This window comes from Trichosurus vulpecula, chromosome 8 (genome assembly GCF_011100635.1).
Source record: "Trichosurus vulpecula isolate mTriVul1 chromosome 8, mTriVul1.pri, whole genome shotgun sequence".
Classification (NCBI taxonomy): Eukaryota; Metazoa; Chordata; class Mammalia; order Diprotodontia; family Phalangeridae; genus Trichosurus; species Trichosurus vulpecula.
In genome coordinates, this window is record NC_050580.1 from 189,641,827 (window position 1) to 189,659,719 (window position 17,893).

Genomic DNA, 17,893 nt, shown 5'->3' on the forward strand with positions numbered 1-17,893 from the left:
CCAATACACCTGTACCTCTCTCTGATGGTGGTTTTCTCACTTCCCTTTTCCTTTTGTTATTTTGCTTCTGTGCTTTGGGTGTAATGTGAGTATAATAAAGAGGAAAGAAACTAATTTCACATTAAACTACCCCACCCTTCCCACCCCATTCAAATCTCCAGGAGTCTCTTATTGACTCTACAGATACTAAAGCCAAAAAAAACCCATACATTTACAGACTGAGAATTGATTATTTATGTTTCTCCCCACAGTAGAATGTAAACTCCTTGAGTTTAGGGACTGTTTGTTTTTTGTTTTGTTTTGTTTTTTCCATTTTATCTTTGAATCCTTGGCACCTAGCCCAGTGCTTTACACACAAGGGAGTGCTTAATAAATGCTTGTTGTAATGGACTCTGTAAAACTTCAGACAACTTAGAATGCCATCCAGATAGGCCTGGAGAAGAGTGTTCTAAAGGACCAGTTTGTCTGAGGGTAGATTGATCTGGTTGTGTAGTGTATATATACAAAAGATGATGATAGCAGATTGCTCTCTTAAAAGAACTTGGTGCAAATTTGAGCTCATTCCAAGAAGGTCCTGTAGCTTCATGGTCAACCAAAGGCCCCAACAACATTCTGATTGAAAGGAAGTTAAAAGAATATCCTGGACAAGACATTAGAGAGCCATGTGGCTTACTGAAAAGAAGATTGAATATGGAACCAAGTTCTCTGAAGTCAGAGATGGTACTCTTTCCTCCTGCATTCCACAATATGTGCTAGTGAGAGGGAACAACATCCTTCACTGGAAATTGATCAGCCAGTATGAAAGAAGGTTAACTCTTTGAGAGCAAGGATCCTGACTTGTTAAATTTGTAGCAGAATGCCTTGTAAATAGTGGAACCTTAATAAATGTTTGCTTAATTGTCTAACAATGAGAGTTCCTTCCATCTACATGTTATCTCCTCCTGCTTTTAAAAAAAGTATAATTTAAGTGCTTTATTGGTATCACAACCTCCCTCCCCTCCAACTAATAGATACATATTAGCAATAGAGACAGTATGCTTTTCCTTTCTAGAGGATGAAATCAGGGACTAAGATATATCAAGTACCTTGGTTAAGGTCACATCATGAAAATGTGATGACCCAAAATAAGCTTACAAAGTAAAATCAATAGTCCTTAGCCTCAGGATTGGAGAAATGCACAAACCTATGCAGAACACAATTAAATGGAAAGGAGGAGAGTAGATTGAGGGAAAACATGATAGTAAGAATCAAACTCAAGAATACATGAATACCAATCAAATTCCTAAAGTTTTGGCTCCATGAATAGGTTGGCTATTGAGTCAGGAAAGCATTACTCAGTAAGGTAAACTTTATGGAAAAGGTGAAGACCTCAGGACCTCTTTTCTTCCCCACACATGTTTCTCCTATACTTCAGTTAAGGAGGCAGTAGGAAAAAAAAGCATTGAACTTGGTCTCATGAGATCACAGAACCTCAAAGTAGGAAAAGGTGTTAGGGCAATCTAGGTAGTCTATCCCATATAAGAAGAAGGATTCTTTCTACAGTATCATCAACAAGTACTCGTCCAGCCTTTGATCAAAGACTTCCAATGACAGGGAACCCCACTACCTCTTCAGGAAGCCCATTCTTCTTTTGAACATCTGTAATTGTTAGGAAGTCTAATTGTTACATTGAACCAAAAAAAAAGTGTCTCTCTGGAACCTCTTCTTCTTGTTCCTACTTTGCCTCTTTGGTTTCAAGCAGAATAAATCTAATCTAATCTCTCTTCCTCAGGTATACTTCATATACTTGAAGATAATGATCATATCTCTCCTAAATCTTTTTCTCTTCAGGCTAAACATCCCAGTTTCTTCATGTGATCCTCTTGGGGCATAGTCTCTATTAGACCTCATAGAATTGTGGTGAGGAAAGCAGTTTATAAACATTAAAGTATTAGCTACTATCGTTAGACTGCCATGTCATTCAGACTTTGTCATGTATTCCCAAGTATTAGAGTAGGAAAACTTTATCAAAGTTGTAATAAAAAAAATGAGAAAGGGAAGCTAGGCAAATAATGGAGTAAAAGAAAACAAGAGATTCATTGTTAAAACTCCCAAATACCCTATCTTCTCTACATAATGGAAACATGAAATTACTTGGAGATGAAAGGAACCCCTAGAGGTCATCTGACCTTCTGCCTGCAGGCAGGATTCCATCCAAACCAACCTGCCTATGTGAGTGTCTGTGTACCTTAAAATTCTCCAGGGACAGATGGGAAGATTCCACTATCCTTTCTCGTATTTTATGTCTGTGTTTTTTTGTTTTTCTTTCCATATTTGTAGAATTTAAATTATAGGTATTTGTGTTCATGATCTTGGTGCTGTGAGTTAATTAGTTATATGTCTCCTTTTTTAAAGGTGTGGATGGGTACAATGGATTGCTTGGTCACCTTTGAAAAATTTGTTTTGAACTTCTCTTAGAAACATAATTTTTCTTTTCAAAGTGCACTTTAAACATCCACAAAGTTTGATCAAATTAAGTTAGTTGAAATAAGAATTAATCTGCCTTTGCAAACATCCCTCCAGCTTTTAAAACCATTCATCATCTACCCAGGGCTTCAGGCACAGAGCACCTGAACAGAGATGATTTCATGATTTCCCTTTTCCATGAAATGTTCTAGCTCTTGTTGTCTTACTGCTATGTAGGAAAAAGAAAAGTTTCTAAACGTATTCATCTAGATTTCAGAACTTTTTTTTCCTAGTAAGATTAGTTGGATTTCTGTTTCATTATCTGAAAAAGTTCATTTCGCTGTTTCTTCTACTTCAAGGAGAAAAATGCCTTAAATGCTGGCAGCCATAGGATTTGGTCTGGTTTAATGCTGTCGACTTATAACAAATTTTCACTTAAAGATCTAGTTTAAATATTGTTCTTGTCGTTAAAAGGTTATTTAAGCTCAAAATGCTGACCTTTCAAGATGCACACAACAGTGTTCTAAAACAGAGTTTCTGAGCGTTGGCCATGAAACCACTGTCTTAGGCTGATAAATGGATTGGAAATAAGCTACCCAACATTGGGAACGGGCCATTAATTTTAATCAAAGGTGATGCAGAAAGGCGAATGGGATGCATGACAATGTCAACAGCCCAGTAGATGTTAAGAGACCACACAGCCTTCCTTGTTACTTGGTTCGGCCATTAGTTGAGGTTGGGTGAAGACAGAAAGCCATGTCTGGAATTGAATGACCAGGTCACTCCAAAATCTAATGGAGAACTCCTCATTTCAGAAATCACATTGTAATGGCATTAGAAGTCAAGGACAGCATTTAGAAAATATTGAAGGATTTTTTTTTAAACTAAGCACCTAGCTGGTTTTCACAACTTTGTCAGCTTTCTGCATTTCCCTGACTTGGAAAGCCTCACTTTCTTCCTAATGGGTCACTGATATTTGCAAAGGATCAAGGAATCGAACAGACTTAGAACAAATCTCAAAGCATGTTTACTTTTCAAAATTAGATAGTGTTAGTTGTAAAACTTTGGTAAATGCCACAAACTACAACATGCCAAAGGAATTAAGCAGTATGATTAATACTCTACCATGATTCCTTCCTTGTCACCTTTCTTCAACTTCATAAATAGTTTTATTTAAAGCAAAATTTGTTTTTAAAAAATCATGAAAACTTTAAAAGACCGCCATGTTATACTTTGCTAAGAGCTATTAATGTTAGCTTGTTAAGCATTATTAACAAGCTCCATGATGGGGGAGAAAGCTACCTCTTTCAATCAGCAAGTATATTTCTTTATTTTGAGTATTTTCAGTTACCAAAAAGTGCTGTATGACAGCTTGAATTAATGATGTTTATAATGAAGACATAAAAATGCAGAGGTGACAAAAGAAGCATTTTTATATCCATGCTTCAGGTTTGCTAAGAAGATTCATTTTATCTGACATAGTATTGCATGCATAAGAAGGATATGTATGATTGCATTAGTAATTTTTGAACTCTTTTAAAAAAAAGTAATTAGTTTGCTGTCTTGTTAATGGAATAATGTTATAAATAATAGTATTTGTTCTCACCATAGATGAAGATCAACTCCGTGCAAAGGGTTATGACAAAACACCAGACTTTATTTTAGAAGTGCCAGTCGGTAAGTCCTAAAAGTTCACCATATGTCTCTATGGTAGAGGAAAGAAAGCTTTTTGTTTTCATAAAATTATATGTTTGTTAACATTAACTGATGTTGAGAGATTAAGGGTGGTAGTATAACATTTTGAAAACTCTGCATATATAGTTTGTGGAGTAAAAATCCCTTTTAAATAAGGAAAGAGCATTGGATTTGGAGTCAGAGGAGGTGAATTTGAAAACTGAACCTGCCACTTATGAGCTTTGTGGCCTTGGTCAAATCACTTCATCTCTGTGGGCTTCAGTATCTCTACCTCCAAAGGGGGCAAGTTGGGGTAGATGACCTCTCAGGTCCTTTATAGCTCAAAGCCTGTGATCCTATGAAATTTTGAGTCAAATTAAGTAATTTTTATTAAAGTGTTAATTTTCTGAAATGTGGTCCCATTTAAAAATTGTCCATATTTTAGTCTGCTATATATGTTTACCCTTCAAGTAATAAAGGCAGATTTAACAAATGATCTGTATTACAAGGGTTTTTGAAGCACAGAAAAAAAAATTAAAAGTAAAATAGAAGTAATTGTGTCATAAATATCCTTTGAAATGTGTATGTACAAAATTTTTTTGTAAGCACATTTACAGACCATGCGTTGGTCACATCATGAGTATAAATTAGCCAGTGCTCCATTAACTTAAAACATTTGGAAAACTATGCAGAGCTGAGAATTTCAAATATCCCATTCACTTCACTTTATTTTAGTAATGCTTTGTCCCTTAGCTCTAGAAGGGCACATAATTCACTGGATTGAAAGCAAAGCCTCATTTGGTGATGAATGTAGCCACCAGGCCTACCTGCACGACCAATTCTGGAGCTACTGGAACAGGTATGGTTCCATTATTTTTCTTTTAAGATGAACGATACTCAGCTGAAATCTCATTAGAAATATAATATTTTTGTTTAGCTGGTAAAAAATTATGGTAGCTTTTGTTTGGAGTAAATATAGGGTCTTGATTAATGTATTCATCTCAGATAATTTAAATTTCTCTGCTTTCTTAATGTTGCTGCATTTTTTTTTTAAAAAAAGGAAAATCTCTGCATTATGACAAAGTCAGTTCATACCATTTTCTAAAAGTCATAGTACTGATGTCATTTAAAATACATAAAATCCAATGAGATGTATATTTTGATGTTATGTTTGAATTCCTCTCATTTTGCTCCAAAATCATATTTTACTGTCAGCCAGACTAAAAGAAAGGACTTTAGCCTAGACTCTTTGGGTGAAGATATCTTAGGTTGGAAAACAAAATCCTCCCCAACTCAATTAATGGTGCTGAATTCTTTAAAGGCTTCCCTTGGTTAATATGAAGGTGGTATAAGCAACTTCTATGTTGTTTTTATTTTCTATTCTACTGATGAGTTTGGGGGATAAGAGAAGGGATATCAGGCAGTAGTCTTCTGAGGTTCATTGTGCCCTTAAGTCCCTAGCCAAGTGAGAATGAATGAAATACTAATTTGGAGGAAGAAGGGAGGGTGCAGATATTTAAAAGGATGAGATCAGATCATCTGTGGGCAATAGTAATGGCCTGAGAAAATAGGACTTAGATGACAGAATTTGGCATTGCATTTGTGACATCTCTACAAAAGGCCAGCAGACCTCTCCCTCTCTTGCAGCTGTGCTGAACTGAGCCCACTTTTTGCCATGGTAACAATGATCGTGACAAAAAGCTAGATGTAATGGCTTTCTTGATTTTCTTGTGTAATTGTGCGTGGCATCCAAGCTTTACTTTAAGGGGATGGAGTAGGAAAGTGCAAAATGTTTTAGAAATCGATGCTGCTTCAGCATTTTCAGAGTTTTCTTCAGATACTGTTCAAAACTACCAACTGGAGGATTTAATTTGAAATTACAAGCAATTTTCTAATGAGGAGGGGAAGTATAAATAAAGGATCATTTTGAAAGTGTTGAGAAAGGAATGATAAGAAGTTCATGTTGCTGAAGTTTGAGAAACCTTAGAAAACTGACAGACTTAGTTTATTGTTGACTTGGAAATATTTTTCTCCAAGCTTTCAAATGGCAACAACAGTAATAAACCCTCTATCCCAAGTAATGCAGCATACGTAAATGTTGGAAAAACAACCCTTAGCCCTTAGTACAGAAGAACTCAAAACCAGCCCAGGCAATGTCATTTAATGGAAGTTGGATGACCTGGGTTTAAGTCTTGGCCCTGTCATCTATTACCTGGGTGACCTGGGCAAGTTGCCTAATTTCTTTAAGCCTCAGTTTCCTCATCTGTAAAAATTAAAGGGTTGGACTAGATAACCTTTAAAATCCCTTGAAGCTCTATATCTGTCTTACAGTTATTTACTCACATTGACAAAAGGGAACACTGCCATGCTCAAACAGCAGATAATACAAAATTGTTTTGGGTTTTAGGATACTTTGCAACCTATTACATTGTCTGTTCAAATTATGTTTTGCTTAAACTGTTATTAACTCCCTATTGCCTCCAGGAGCAGATGAAGACTTGTCTTTTGTATTTAGAATCCCCCAATCTGACTTCATCCTACCTTTCGAGTATTCTTTCAATTTACACTTCTCCATATACCATATGGTCTGTAGACTCTCACATGCCATACTCCATCTCCTGATTCCATGCCTTTTCACTGGCTACCTGGAATGCTCTTTCTCCTCACCTCACCTTCACCTCCTGGTTTCCCTAACTTCACTCAAGAACTGAGTGAATATCCTGCCTTCGGCAGAAGGCCTTTCCTAGTCCCACCCTCTACTCTGTATGTATCTTCTATGTGTATGTAGATAATGTGTGTGAGGTCCTTGAGGAGAGAGATGAAGTTTTGTTTTGGTTTTTGGTTTCTCTGCTTTTCTTTGTATCCCTAGCGCTCAGCACAGAACCTGTCACATAGTAAGTCCATAATAAGTTTTGGTTGTCTGATTAGCTTGGGTCTCTGTTCCTTGTACATACACTGGTTCATGAGGAAGAGAGCTGTCCTAGAAACAGAGTCTGTGGAAAGCCAATCCAGGATTAAAACCCAGCTGCAGAGAATTCACAAAGGGGTTAACCTCCACATGAATATTTGGTAACTAAAAGCAGTACAGTAATTACAGATGAGGGTCTGAGTTGAATATAAACATTGAACAGTTAGTTACCTTGATAGTAAATGCTCATTGTAATTTGATTTAAAATTGCAAGTGACAAGATCCTTTGAAGGAAATGAAACATTAGGCACATTTTATCACCATTGGAACTGACCATTCTTCATGTCTTGCTTTCTGCTGCACTTATATGGTAGTTGCCATGATTTCCCCAAAGATAGAAAAATGTCAAATCTAAGAGCAGTTGGATGGCAAGGCGGGGTAAAAACAGGCTGAGAGTCTTGGACATCTTGGAGTTCTCAACTTTTTATCCTCCTGAATGCCCTTCGTTTGTGATAATGTGAGAAGAGCCCAGATTCTCTCTTTCCAAGAGTTACTGTTGCCCACGTGGACACTTTCTCATTTGCTTTATCTGATGGGTCTGTCTAGAATTAAGGAAAACAGAAGGGAGAAGGGAGAGTTTCTTCTGAACTCTCTCCACTTTCTGTGGGCCAGCCCCTGTTACACTAGCCCAGGCAAACTACACGGAAACCATTTTTCCCTTATAGTGCAGAGTTTTTGTCATACTATAATCTAGCATATAGAGGAACCCCTTAAACTAGAGCCTTATCTGTTCAACATAGATATTCAGGTACTTAGATCAGGCTTTTCCCTTGGGGATTCAAGATTATCCTTTCTACCTTTTTTTCTCCTTTTCCTTAAGTAGGAGTGTAATTCTCTCCATTCCTATTCTGTTCTTCAAGGCAAAAATAATTCTTTTCTATTTCTTTCTTAGGACCCTATTTCTCAAAAAAAAATGGCCCCAATCAGTCAATTAATAAACATTTATCAAGTCTTTACCATGTGCCAGGCTCCGCGTTCAATGCTGGATACACAAATTAAAAAGCAAGACAATCTCTACCTTCAAGCAGCTTACATTCTTTTGGGTCAGTGAAGGATAACTCAGTTGATTCATCAGCAAAAATTGATCAAGTTCCTAATATGTGCCACACTCTGCAAAGCTCCTGGAGAAGACAAAAACAAGGGGGAATGGGAACGAGGAATGAAGTGGAGTGGACAGGCAGTGGAAATGACGTGTACAACTATGATAACTTCATCCAGTTAGCCAATTTAAGTTAATACCACGACAAGGAGACCAAAAGAGCACAGAAAGCCTCCTGATCAGCAAACATCTAACTTGCCAAATGGAGCAAGTTGAGTGCCAAAAGCAACAATGATTTAGAAACACAAACCAGCTTTAAAAGTCTTATGGTGAAGGATAGATTTGAGCAATACCATATTGTAAAGCAGAAGGAGGGTAGCTAAGAGGTGCAGTAGATAGAGTGCCAGGCCTGGAGTGAGGAAGACCTGAGTTCAGATGTGGCCTCAGATACTTACTAGCTCAGTGAACTGGGGCAAATCACTTAACCTCAATTCATTTCGAGTTTCCTCGTCTGTAAAATGAATTAGAAAAGGAAAAGGCAAACCAGTCCAGTATCTCTTTCAAGAAGGGTCACAAAGAATCGGGCACAACTGAAACAACTAAACAACAATAGAAACAGAAAGAAGCAGAGGAAGGTAAAACCAATTTAAAGAAATCTTGCCGAAATATCCAATTAAACAAAGTCGTCTCAAGTACATTCAAGTCTGAAAATAGGTAGAGAGCTACAAACATAAGAAAAAGAGAACATCAAGAGAACATCACTAGCTAGAAACTTATGACTACTCTTCCATCTATGTAAAACTCCATGAAAATCATATATATACGTGTGTGTGTGTGTGTGCGTATGTGTGCGTATGTGTGTATGTCCTCTATATAATGTCCTTGATGAGGACATTAGAAGGGGACAAGCAGGCTTCCACAAGCAATACTCAACATTGGACCACATCTTTGTCACCTCACAATTAAGTGGATGTTGTAAAGAATAGACTATCTAATTTTGCTTATATGTTGAATAAGCATTTAACTCAGGAAATCAAACCTGCTTACAGGTTATTTGACGGCAGGTTGTCTCCTGCCCATACATCAAGGTCATTCAAGATTCCTTGCCAGAAGTAACAACAGAAACAACTTTGTTCAATGACCCTCTGATAATAAACATCAAGCAAAGCATGAAACAAGACGACAATTGTGTACCAAAGGTTTTCACCACTGTGATAGATGAGATCTAATGTTGTGTCCTGATTGAGGAAGATTTCTCCATGGATGGTGATGTCCTCCATATTCTCTTGCTTGCAGATGACATTGTGTTGATTGCAGGAAATCTTAAGACATTATAGAACCTCTTGGAAGAGATCTATAACCACATAAAGGAATGACTGGAGAAAAGATCTAATGGCTTAGAAAAGATCTATAATCACTAAGAAATTTGGACTTTCTATCCACACAGGATGATCAAGTGCCTGGCACACAGTAAGTGCTCAATAAATGCTTTGTTACTGATTCTTGCACAGATTTCAATATGCATTTGGATTGACACCTTATAATCAATAGTATGTAAATTTGGGACAGACTTGTAACAGATGAATAATGAGCAGGGCTTGGAGTTGAATAGGATGAGAGCAGGCTGGATTGCTTTCAGGAAATTATGAAGCATTTTTCCTGACTCCAAGTTTCCCATCGAAGCAAAGACTACTCTCTTTAGTACTACCATTTTGCTGGTGTTGCTATATGGCAGCAAAACACAGAATACTACTGCTTCCAAAAATTAAAGATGAACATCACACAGAAGGCATTGGAGAACTGCATGATGATGTGAAAAGGCTACAATATATAACCAGAGAAACTCTAAAGAACAAGAATAAGGAATTGTATGACTGGAAGAGAAGATGGGCTGGACATATGGCAAGAGTGAAGAGATCACAGATGGACAGCTGGTGCTCCGCTGGTGTCATTATTTTGGGGGGAGGGAGGGAAGGGTGTTGGGAGAAAGTAAAGAAGGCTGCTACATATTAGATATACCTTCTGTGGCGAACTTTTGGGAGGACATGGCTAAGAATTGCAAAGAATGAGCCTGGATTGATTCTGGTCTGCATTATCGTGGAGAACTTCTGAATCGATGAAATCACAGATCCATTTAAAGATTTAAATATAGAATATTCTCCTGCTTTTCTCTCCAAAAAAGCTTAAAACCAACTCAAGGGATCATGAAATCACTAAGGATTTTAGCTTCCCCTCCCCCATTTTCCCAGAATTCCTAAGAAGGGAATTTCTTTTTTCTTAAAATAGCCCAGTTGGCTCTCATATGAAAGAGCAGGGTCTTTTTTAAGTAGGATGATATGAGGGAAAAAACCCACCTCTAATCCGAGTCATAAGATCTTTGCTGGAATCCTAGCCCCTGTATTCATAGGCTCTGTGACTCTGGAGAAGTTATTTAATCTCTCTGCCCAAGTTTCCCCATCTGGAAAATGGAGGCACCCATTGAGATTCAAGTTATTGGTAAAACTGAGGAGGCATGAGGTTTATGCCCACACTCCCACCACACTAGCCATTACTGTTGTGAACAAGAAAGCTGTGGTACAGATGGGATGATTTGGGTAAACTTTGCCCCAAGATTATCTGGATCAGGAGGATATAAAGTTATCTCTGATACTCTGGCTGGGAATTCTGAAGTCCCTAGGGAGCCTCTTTGCCAACTGCTTTTAACCCCCTTGCCATTAGATTTTATCTTCTTGAATTGCTTTTAACCACCATGGGATCTACTAACTAGGCATATTGGAAGGTGTTGTTAGTAAAAGGACTGTTTGTTTAGACCCTCAGATGATTGAGTGACACCTTGAACCAAGTGGGGAACCTTGAGCAGTGTTAGCATTAACACTTGCAGTATCCATCTCACAAGCAGATTCCATGACAGCAAGTCAGATCTTTTTTGTTGTTGAAGCCAAACTGTTTTCTCTAAATGTAAAACTGTAAAGCACAGACAATTGTGATTTGCTTTTTTTTCCCGTAAAGATATTTATAAACAACTTTTCAGTTACATAGATTTTTATGAAAGGGAATTTAACTGTATTTATGTAAGGAACTTTAAAAGAATATGATTGATAATCATATTGACAAAATGCATTAAGTAAAAAAATGGTTTTGTTTCTGGATGGTTAATATTTTATTGTCTTTGTATTATCACTAACTATCCCAAAGATTTCAGCCAGATCTTTGAAAGTTGGCCCTACATGCCTCAAAAATCCTAAACATAGACTATCATTAGTGGGCACAGGAAACAAGCAGATGGGACTTCAAAGGGAGTTCCATTCACTGAGGTTAGGATTTGGGAGGAGATGTACACCAGGAAATATAGCCCATAGCAAATTTATGTACCCCTGGAAAGATGAAGGACTGAGCTAATTTAGCCAGGTTTTTTGAACCATTGGCTCCAGCAAGTCTGCTCTCCTAGAGGCAATGCAAAGCTAATACCTTCTGCCACAAGAATTGATTCGAATTCATTTCTTACCTCTAAGTATTTTTAAAGATCTGTTATTTACCCAGCCAGGCTGGAGACTGCTTTTACATGTCTGTGGTGACCTGGCAGAAGTATTTAGAAGGCAACTCTCCCACAGCCTCTTAAAGGAGGGATTTTCAGATAATGTCCAAAGTTTCTTCTGAGTCCTGATACACCCAGGAAGCCTGCAATTAAGCCCAATCACAGATTGCCAGTTATTTCAGCCTTGTTAAAATTGGGGCCACCGCTTCCACACTGATCACATGTGCCTCAAGTTGGATTGTGAAGACTGAGCAATGGAAGCTCTTGCAAACCTTCAATTAGGGCAGCCTTCGTAGGCACTGCTGCTATATGCTAACAAGTAGTCATCAGCATCAACAGAAGACAGATTGACTTATAATTAGCGAAGGCACTAGAGAGGGCTTCTGCAATGGTAAAACACAACAATTTGCTTTTCCATCACTTGCAATGGAGGTAGTTAGGGGATATTGAGGCTGCATTGTCCCAAAGAATACTTGACACCGTGATTAGCCCTAGTAACCTTACAATATTTGATGAGGACAAGAAAAGTGTTTTTCTGTGACTAAAATCTTATTATAGTAATGATTCCACATAATAAGTAAGTACTATTTCTTCTGTATTTTGAATATGAATAGCAAGTATTTTCCTAGACAATGGACTCATATTTTCTACCATTGTTAATTGTTTTTAAGTCTCCTGTGTTTAGATACAAAGCAATGGCCAGAAATGTCTTGCCACATTTTTCAAAGAGATCTTTCCACCCAAGACATGAATGTGGAGAAAATATAAAGAGATCATGGAACAATAAAGATGATGAAATGAATTGAGGATGCTTAATTAATGATGTCTCCTCTTTCAAATGACTCTGGCTTATAGGTTAACCCTTACGTGTTCAATCTACTATCCCCACAGAATCCTAAGATTTAAAAAAAAAAATTAGCTTAAATTAAGAGATTTGGACATGAGCAAGATCAGATTGTCCTAGAACAAGCGACTGAAGAATATTGTGTATTCCCTAGCCCTGGAGTTCTTTGAAAATATGCTAGAAATCTACCTGACCTGTGTGGCTTAGTCAGTTACCACCTGAAATGGAGGGTCTAGATTTCATGGTATCTGGAAGACTCAGCCCCAAATACGATCAGACTAGGAGTCAGAAGCTCTGGTTTTAATTCCAGATGTGCCATTGTTGTTCATGCTTCTTTCCTGAAGAGGACCAATGACATTACAAGGGTGATATCCTGACTTGCTGCCACTTACTAGATATAATATACTGGGCAAATGACTTAACCTCTCAACCTTAGTTTCTTCATTTGTAAAATAGGTGTAGTAATACTTGGAATATCCAATAGTCAGGGTTTTGTGAGGATTGAATGAGACAACAGACATAAAGTATAATAGAGCCATAAAGTATTTGATATGTGCTTGTATGCACATATGTGGGGATGTTGATGATGATACCCATCTGTGGGATTTGCCAGGGAGGTGGGCACTGTGCATACCAGAAATCACAAACATATAAACTATAAGACTTGAAAAAACATAGAATCATAGTTATTTTTAATTTGCAGATAAATTCCATCTAATGTCATTAATTGGTTCCTTGAAGACACAACTTTAAGTACAGTGATATTGAGAGAAACATAGTTTCATTGAAGCTGTGGCTTAGTTGAGCAGAACCAAACCCATTCAGGCAAGGAGTACTAAGTTCCCCAGTCAGTAATGACCCTCGCCCTTGGACCTTACAAAAGCACTTAGTTTTGTATTTCTCTAATGTACTTTTATATTATTTCATATCCTACTTATCTGTGTATGAGCCTCATTCCCCTAATAGGCTATCAGGAAGATGAGGGCAGGGACTGTGTGTTATTTACACTTTCCATATCCCCTGGTGCCTAGATTTATGTTTTTCACAGAATAGGAATTTAATAAATGTTTATTGAGTTGAACTGAATTGAGCTGGAGCCTCTTGGGCCAGGAGCATAACTGCTTAGCAGGGTTTAGTGATAATGTGTTTGGTGACATTATTGTAGAATTATATCAGGCAGCTGATTTTGCAATAAAAAGTCATGAATTGAAACTAACTTTTCAATATGGGAAGCCTGGATTCCTGAAATAAAAATATATTTCTTTACACGTATTTTAAATGTTAACTCTTATTTTCAAGTACAGTATCCTGAATTTGGATTTTTTTTAAAAAATGCCAAGTATGGATGGGTCTCCTTAAATGGAATGGACAGGGAAAGGCTCCATGAGTCCATCAATATAGGGATCTCCCAAATGAGGGATCTTCTGCCAAAACAGGTCAATACTATCCCTGCAACTTAACAATCTGAGTGAGTTACCTAGAGCACTGAGAGGTTAAGTGTCTCACCCAGGGTCTCACAGCCAGTATGTGTCTGAGGTTGGACTTGAACCCAGCTCTTCCTGACTCCAAGGCCAGCTCTTCACCCATTATACCAATCTCCTTTAATGATTTGATTTTTAAAAATGATTTATCATTAGTGGAATTCTAAGGACTTTATAAAGATAAGTAGACTAAAAAGTTTAAACTTGACGTCTTTTATGTTCTTTGCTCAGCCGATTCTCCATCATCAGCAACAACAGTTTATTAAGCATCCACTCCTAGGCAGCCAAGTCGGGCAGTGCATAGAGCACCGGACCTGGGGTCAGGAAGATATGAGTTCAAATCTAGCCTCAGACACTTAGCTGTGTGACCCTGGGCAAGTCACCTAACTTCTCTTGGCCTCAATTTCCTCATCTGTAAAGTGGGGATGATAATAGAACCTACCTGCCAGGGTTGTTGTGAGGATCACACCAGACATTTGTAAAGCATTTAGCAGAGTGCTTGCTACATAGTAAGACTATATAAAGTGTTAGCTGTGATTATCATTGTGTCCAATATTCCTTTAATTAGTGCAGAGGTCAAGTTCATTCTAACTCTCACAGAAGCACAGTTCTTCTTAAGTACACAGTTCATGTGTACCCTGGTCAGTATCATTGACAAGTACCCTGAAAACATATTAGACAAAGCAGTGATAACTAGCATTTACATAGCACTTACTGTGTATCAGGTACTACATGCCTAGTGCTTTGCAATTATTATCTCATTTTTTTTTGGAGGGAGGAAGGCAGGGCAATTTGGGTTAAGTGACTTGCCCAAGGTCACACAACTAGTAAGTGTGTCAAGTGTTTGAAGCTGGATTTGAACTCAGGTCATCCTGACTCCAGGGCTGGTGCTCTACTCACCGCACCACCTAGCTCCCCCAAATATTATCTCATTTGATCCTCACAGCATTCCTGGGAGTTAGATGTAATTATTATCCCCATTTTACTATTGGGGAAACTGAGACAGGTGCTGTGGCCAGGGCTGCACAGCTAGGAAGTGTTAGAGCAAAGCTGATCAGAACAAGGCCCACCTAGGCAGTGAATCAAAGACCTCTCTCTCCCCAACACCTTTTTTTATATTTCTAATGTACTTATGTATTATTTTATATCGTAGTTACTTGCCTCTTTCCAAATTATCTCAAAATTAGAGTATGTAGCAACTTTACCGTAGATAGAAAAGTGGATTTTTTGGTTTCTTTTTTTAGAATTCAATAAAAGTGGCTTTCACTAAACTGATTGCGAGGCGGTCTATGTTAGTTATTAATATCATAGAAATGAGCTCAGTGGCTGTTCTCCAATTCAGATCACCCACGGAGACTAGGTCCACAGCAACGTGGACTGACTCAGCAGATGTAGTCTACCATGATCACAAAGACGTAGCCTATCTTAAAATTACTGTACTTGTAGGATTATTGGGCAAACCAGCAGTGGTAAACTGAGCTGGCACATGAGCAAGGGATGAACTCGTTTTGCTTGACTATGCATATTTGTTATATGGGTTTTATACTTCTTTTTTTTCCTCCAGTGGTAGAGGAGGAAATAGGGATAAAGTAGCTTGAAAGAGAGGGATGAGGTGGACTGGATCAGAGAAAGAAAAGGGAGACATTGAAGCACTGGCCATTGCTTAGCATGAGCGTGAAGTATCCCCAGATCTTTGAGAGTGTAAGCTTTAAATTCGTGGCTTAAGTCATGAGTGGACTCTGTAGCTTCTGGCTATTCCCAGCTTCCCTTGTTTTGGCTTCCTATTGCTAAATCACTTCCTACCACTACTGAAGTTAGAGCTTGATGCTGCTGGTTTGTGGCTGTCATGTCATTAAACTAAATCCTAGGGAGCTTATGAAACTGTCTTCTCCTTGTTCCCTGAGATCTGGGCTGCCTTCTCATAGTTTCCATCTTATCCATACTTACTGCTTGGTTTGGGAAAAAGTGGTTCCGTCTTATAAGAAGCAAAATGTTCAAAATGGTGACCTCCCTTAACTCCCTGGAAAGGGAAATCACACCAGCTTCCAAATCTTCCTCCCAGCCCTGTACCACTCCTCCTCTTCCCCCATTCTCATAAGATGAATCATGAACCTTTAGAAATCCGAGCTCTAGAATCCTGTGATTAACCCTACAGCTTTGTCAACCAGGGCCCTATTCCCCTCCCTCCATCCCCAATCCTGCCGCTCCCTGTTCAAATTTTATATTCTGATCTTTGGATCTATATTGAAGTAGTAAATTTATTTGTCAGCAGAACCTAACAAAACATGGTGGAGGCACAGCTAGGTGATGCAGTGGATAGAGCATCAGCCCTGTAGTTGGGAGGACCTGAGTTCATATCTGGCCTCAGATACTTACTAGCTGTGTGACCCTGGGCAAGTCATTTAACCCTGATTGCCTCAAAAAACAAAAACAAACAAAAAACACGGTGGCAATATCCCCAACATATCTGTATCCAATAACTTTACCAGCTAGAAACAATCACAGAGAAGTAGGGTGGTTTTGAAAGTCATGTATCAAATTTATTATATATTTAAAAAGAAAAGCACACTGTATACGATGGAGATTCATCATTTCAGGTATGATACTCTTTTTTCAGTTCTACTTTATGTATGGAAATATTCATCTTATTTGAGTTTGTTAGGTTCAAAATATAAATAAATAAAAATTTTAACACACGAATCAATAACTAAACTAAACTGACCACAAATTTTGGACCCTGGTCTGGTTCATTCATAATATGTAGATCCACTGTTAGCAATCCCTGCAAATGAATTGAAGGATGGTTACATCCTTTTGAAATAGTTCCTTTGAGGCTATTCCATAGCCAATAATTATGCCGTAATGTCAGCCAAGCATCTAGAAAATGCTCTGGACCGGCCAAAAGTTGAATCAGTAAGTATACATCCATCACATTGCTGGGAAGGTAACTCAGAATGCCAGTGATACTTACTGGGTCCATATTGTCCTATGTGTGTACGGAAGACAACAGTGAAAATAAGTGATATGGTTAATAATGTACCAAAAACTGAGCATAGGTGAATGAAAATGATTTCTAATCTCCTAATTGCAATCTCATAACTCCCATTTGACCAACTCCTATAAATGTTATTTTTAGAAAAAGTGTTCTTCCAACAGTGTGCTGCCCGTAGTGTTTGATTCGGTTAGACTGAATTATCTTGTGAGCCTACGGGTGACCTTTATTGTATAACATACAGCAATACTGGTTTTCTTCATGAGTTATAAGGGCTTAGAAAGCTGTACCAATGTGTAGGAACCCAGCACTTTAACAAGTAGATGTAGAGGAAACCTTGGGAGTTGCATTTGTCAAGCAGCTAGGAGAATTGTTCATGCATACCCTGCTTCCAAGGCTTCATTGGCAGCCCAAATATAAAGAACTGAAAGGTCATTCTTCTTCCTACAGTATGATGGTTTGTTGACATATTTTGACACACAAGTACAATGCTGAAAGGTTTTGACCTTACTGCAACACTGAGGGACTTGGGGCTGGTAAAGCTATCCGACACTCATTGAATGCCTCTTTCCTTCTCCTCCTTCCTCATAGAAATCTACACACCTCAAACACAAGAGTGTCACCCTTCCAGAAAGGGCAAATGAGTGGCTTTTGAAATGGATCTTTAGTGAACCTTTTTTTCTCCTTTTTATTTTTGCTTCAGCCAAGCCAAAATCTTGTGTGGCCATTAATAACAAATTTAACGGTCTTCATTTGTATCCCCTCAATTTAACTTCATGAAATTAATGTTTGAGAGAGAAAAACCAAAGATCTGGGAATCTTATAAAATGCCCAGTGTTTAACTACCTATCTTTATTTTTCATGAGGAAAACAAATTTTTCATGGATTTAAGATGGCTGGGGTCTCTGAAAGACA

At 38.1% G+C, this 17,893-nt stretch overlaps 1 protein-coding gene across 2 annotated transcripts in view; it reads left to right on the forward strand.

Annotated features, from left to right (window-relative positions):
• The window catches only part of CDIN1 (CDAN1 interacting nuclease 1), a 264,747-nt gene that overhangs the window by 155,770 nt on the left and 91,084 nt on the right, over window positions 1-17,893 (forward strand). For both annotated transcript variants that reach the window (XM_036769487.1, XM_036769489.1), the window contains 2 exons: window positions 4,057-4,122; window positions 4,873-4,978. In XM_036769487.1, coding sequence (XP_036625382.1) covers window positions 4,057-4,122; window positions 4,873-4,978 — 172 coding nt within the window. The remainder of the gene's footprint in view (window positions 1-4,056; window positions 4,123-4,872; window positions 4,979-17,893) is intronic.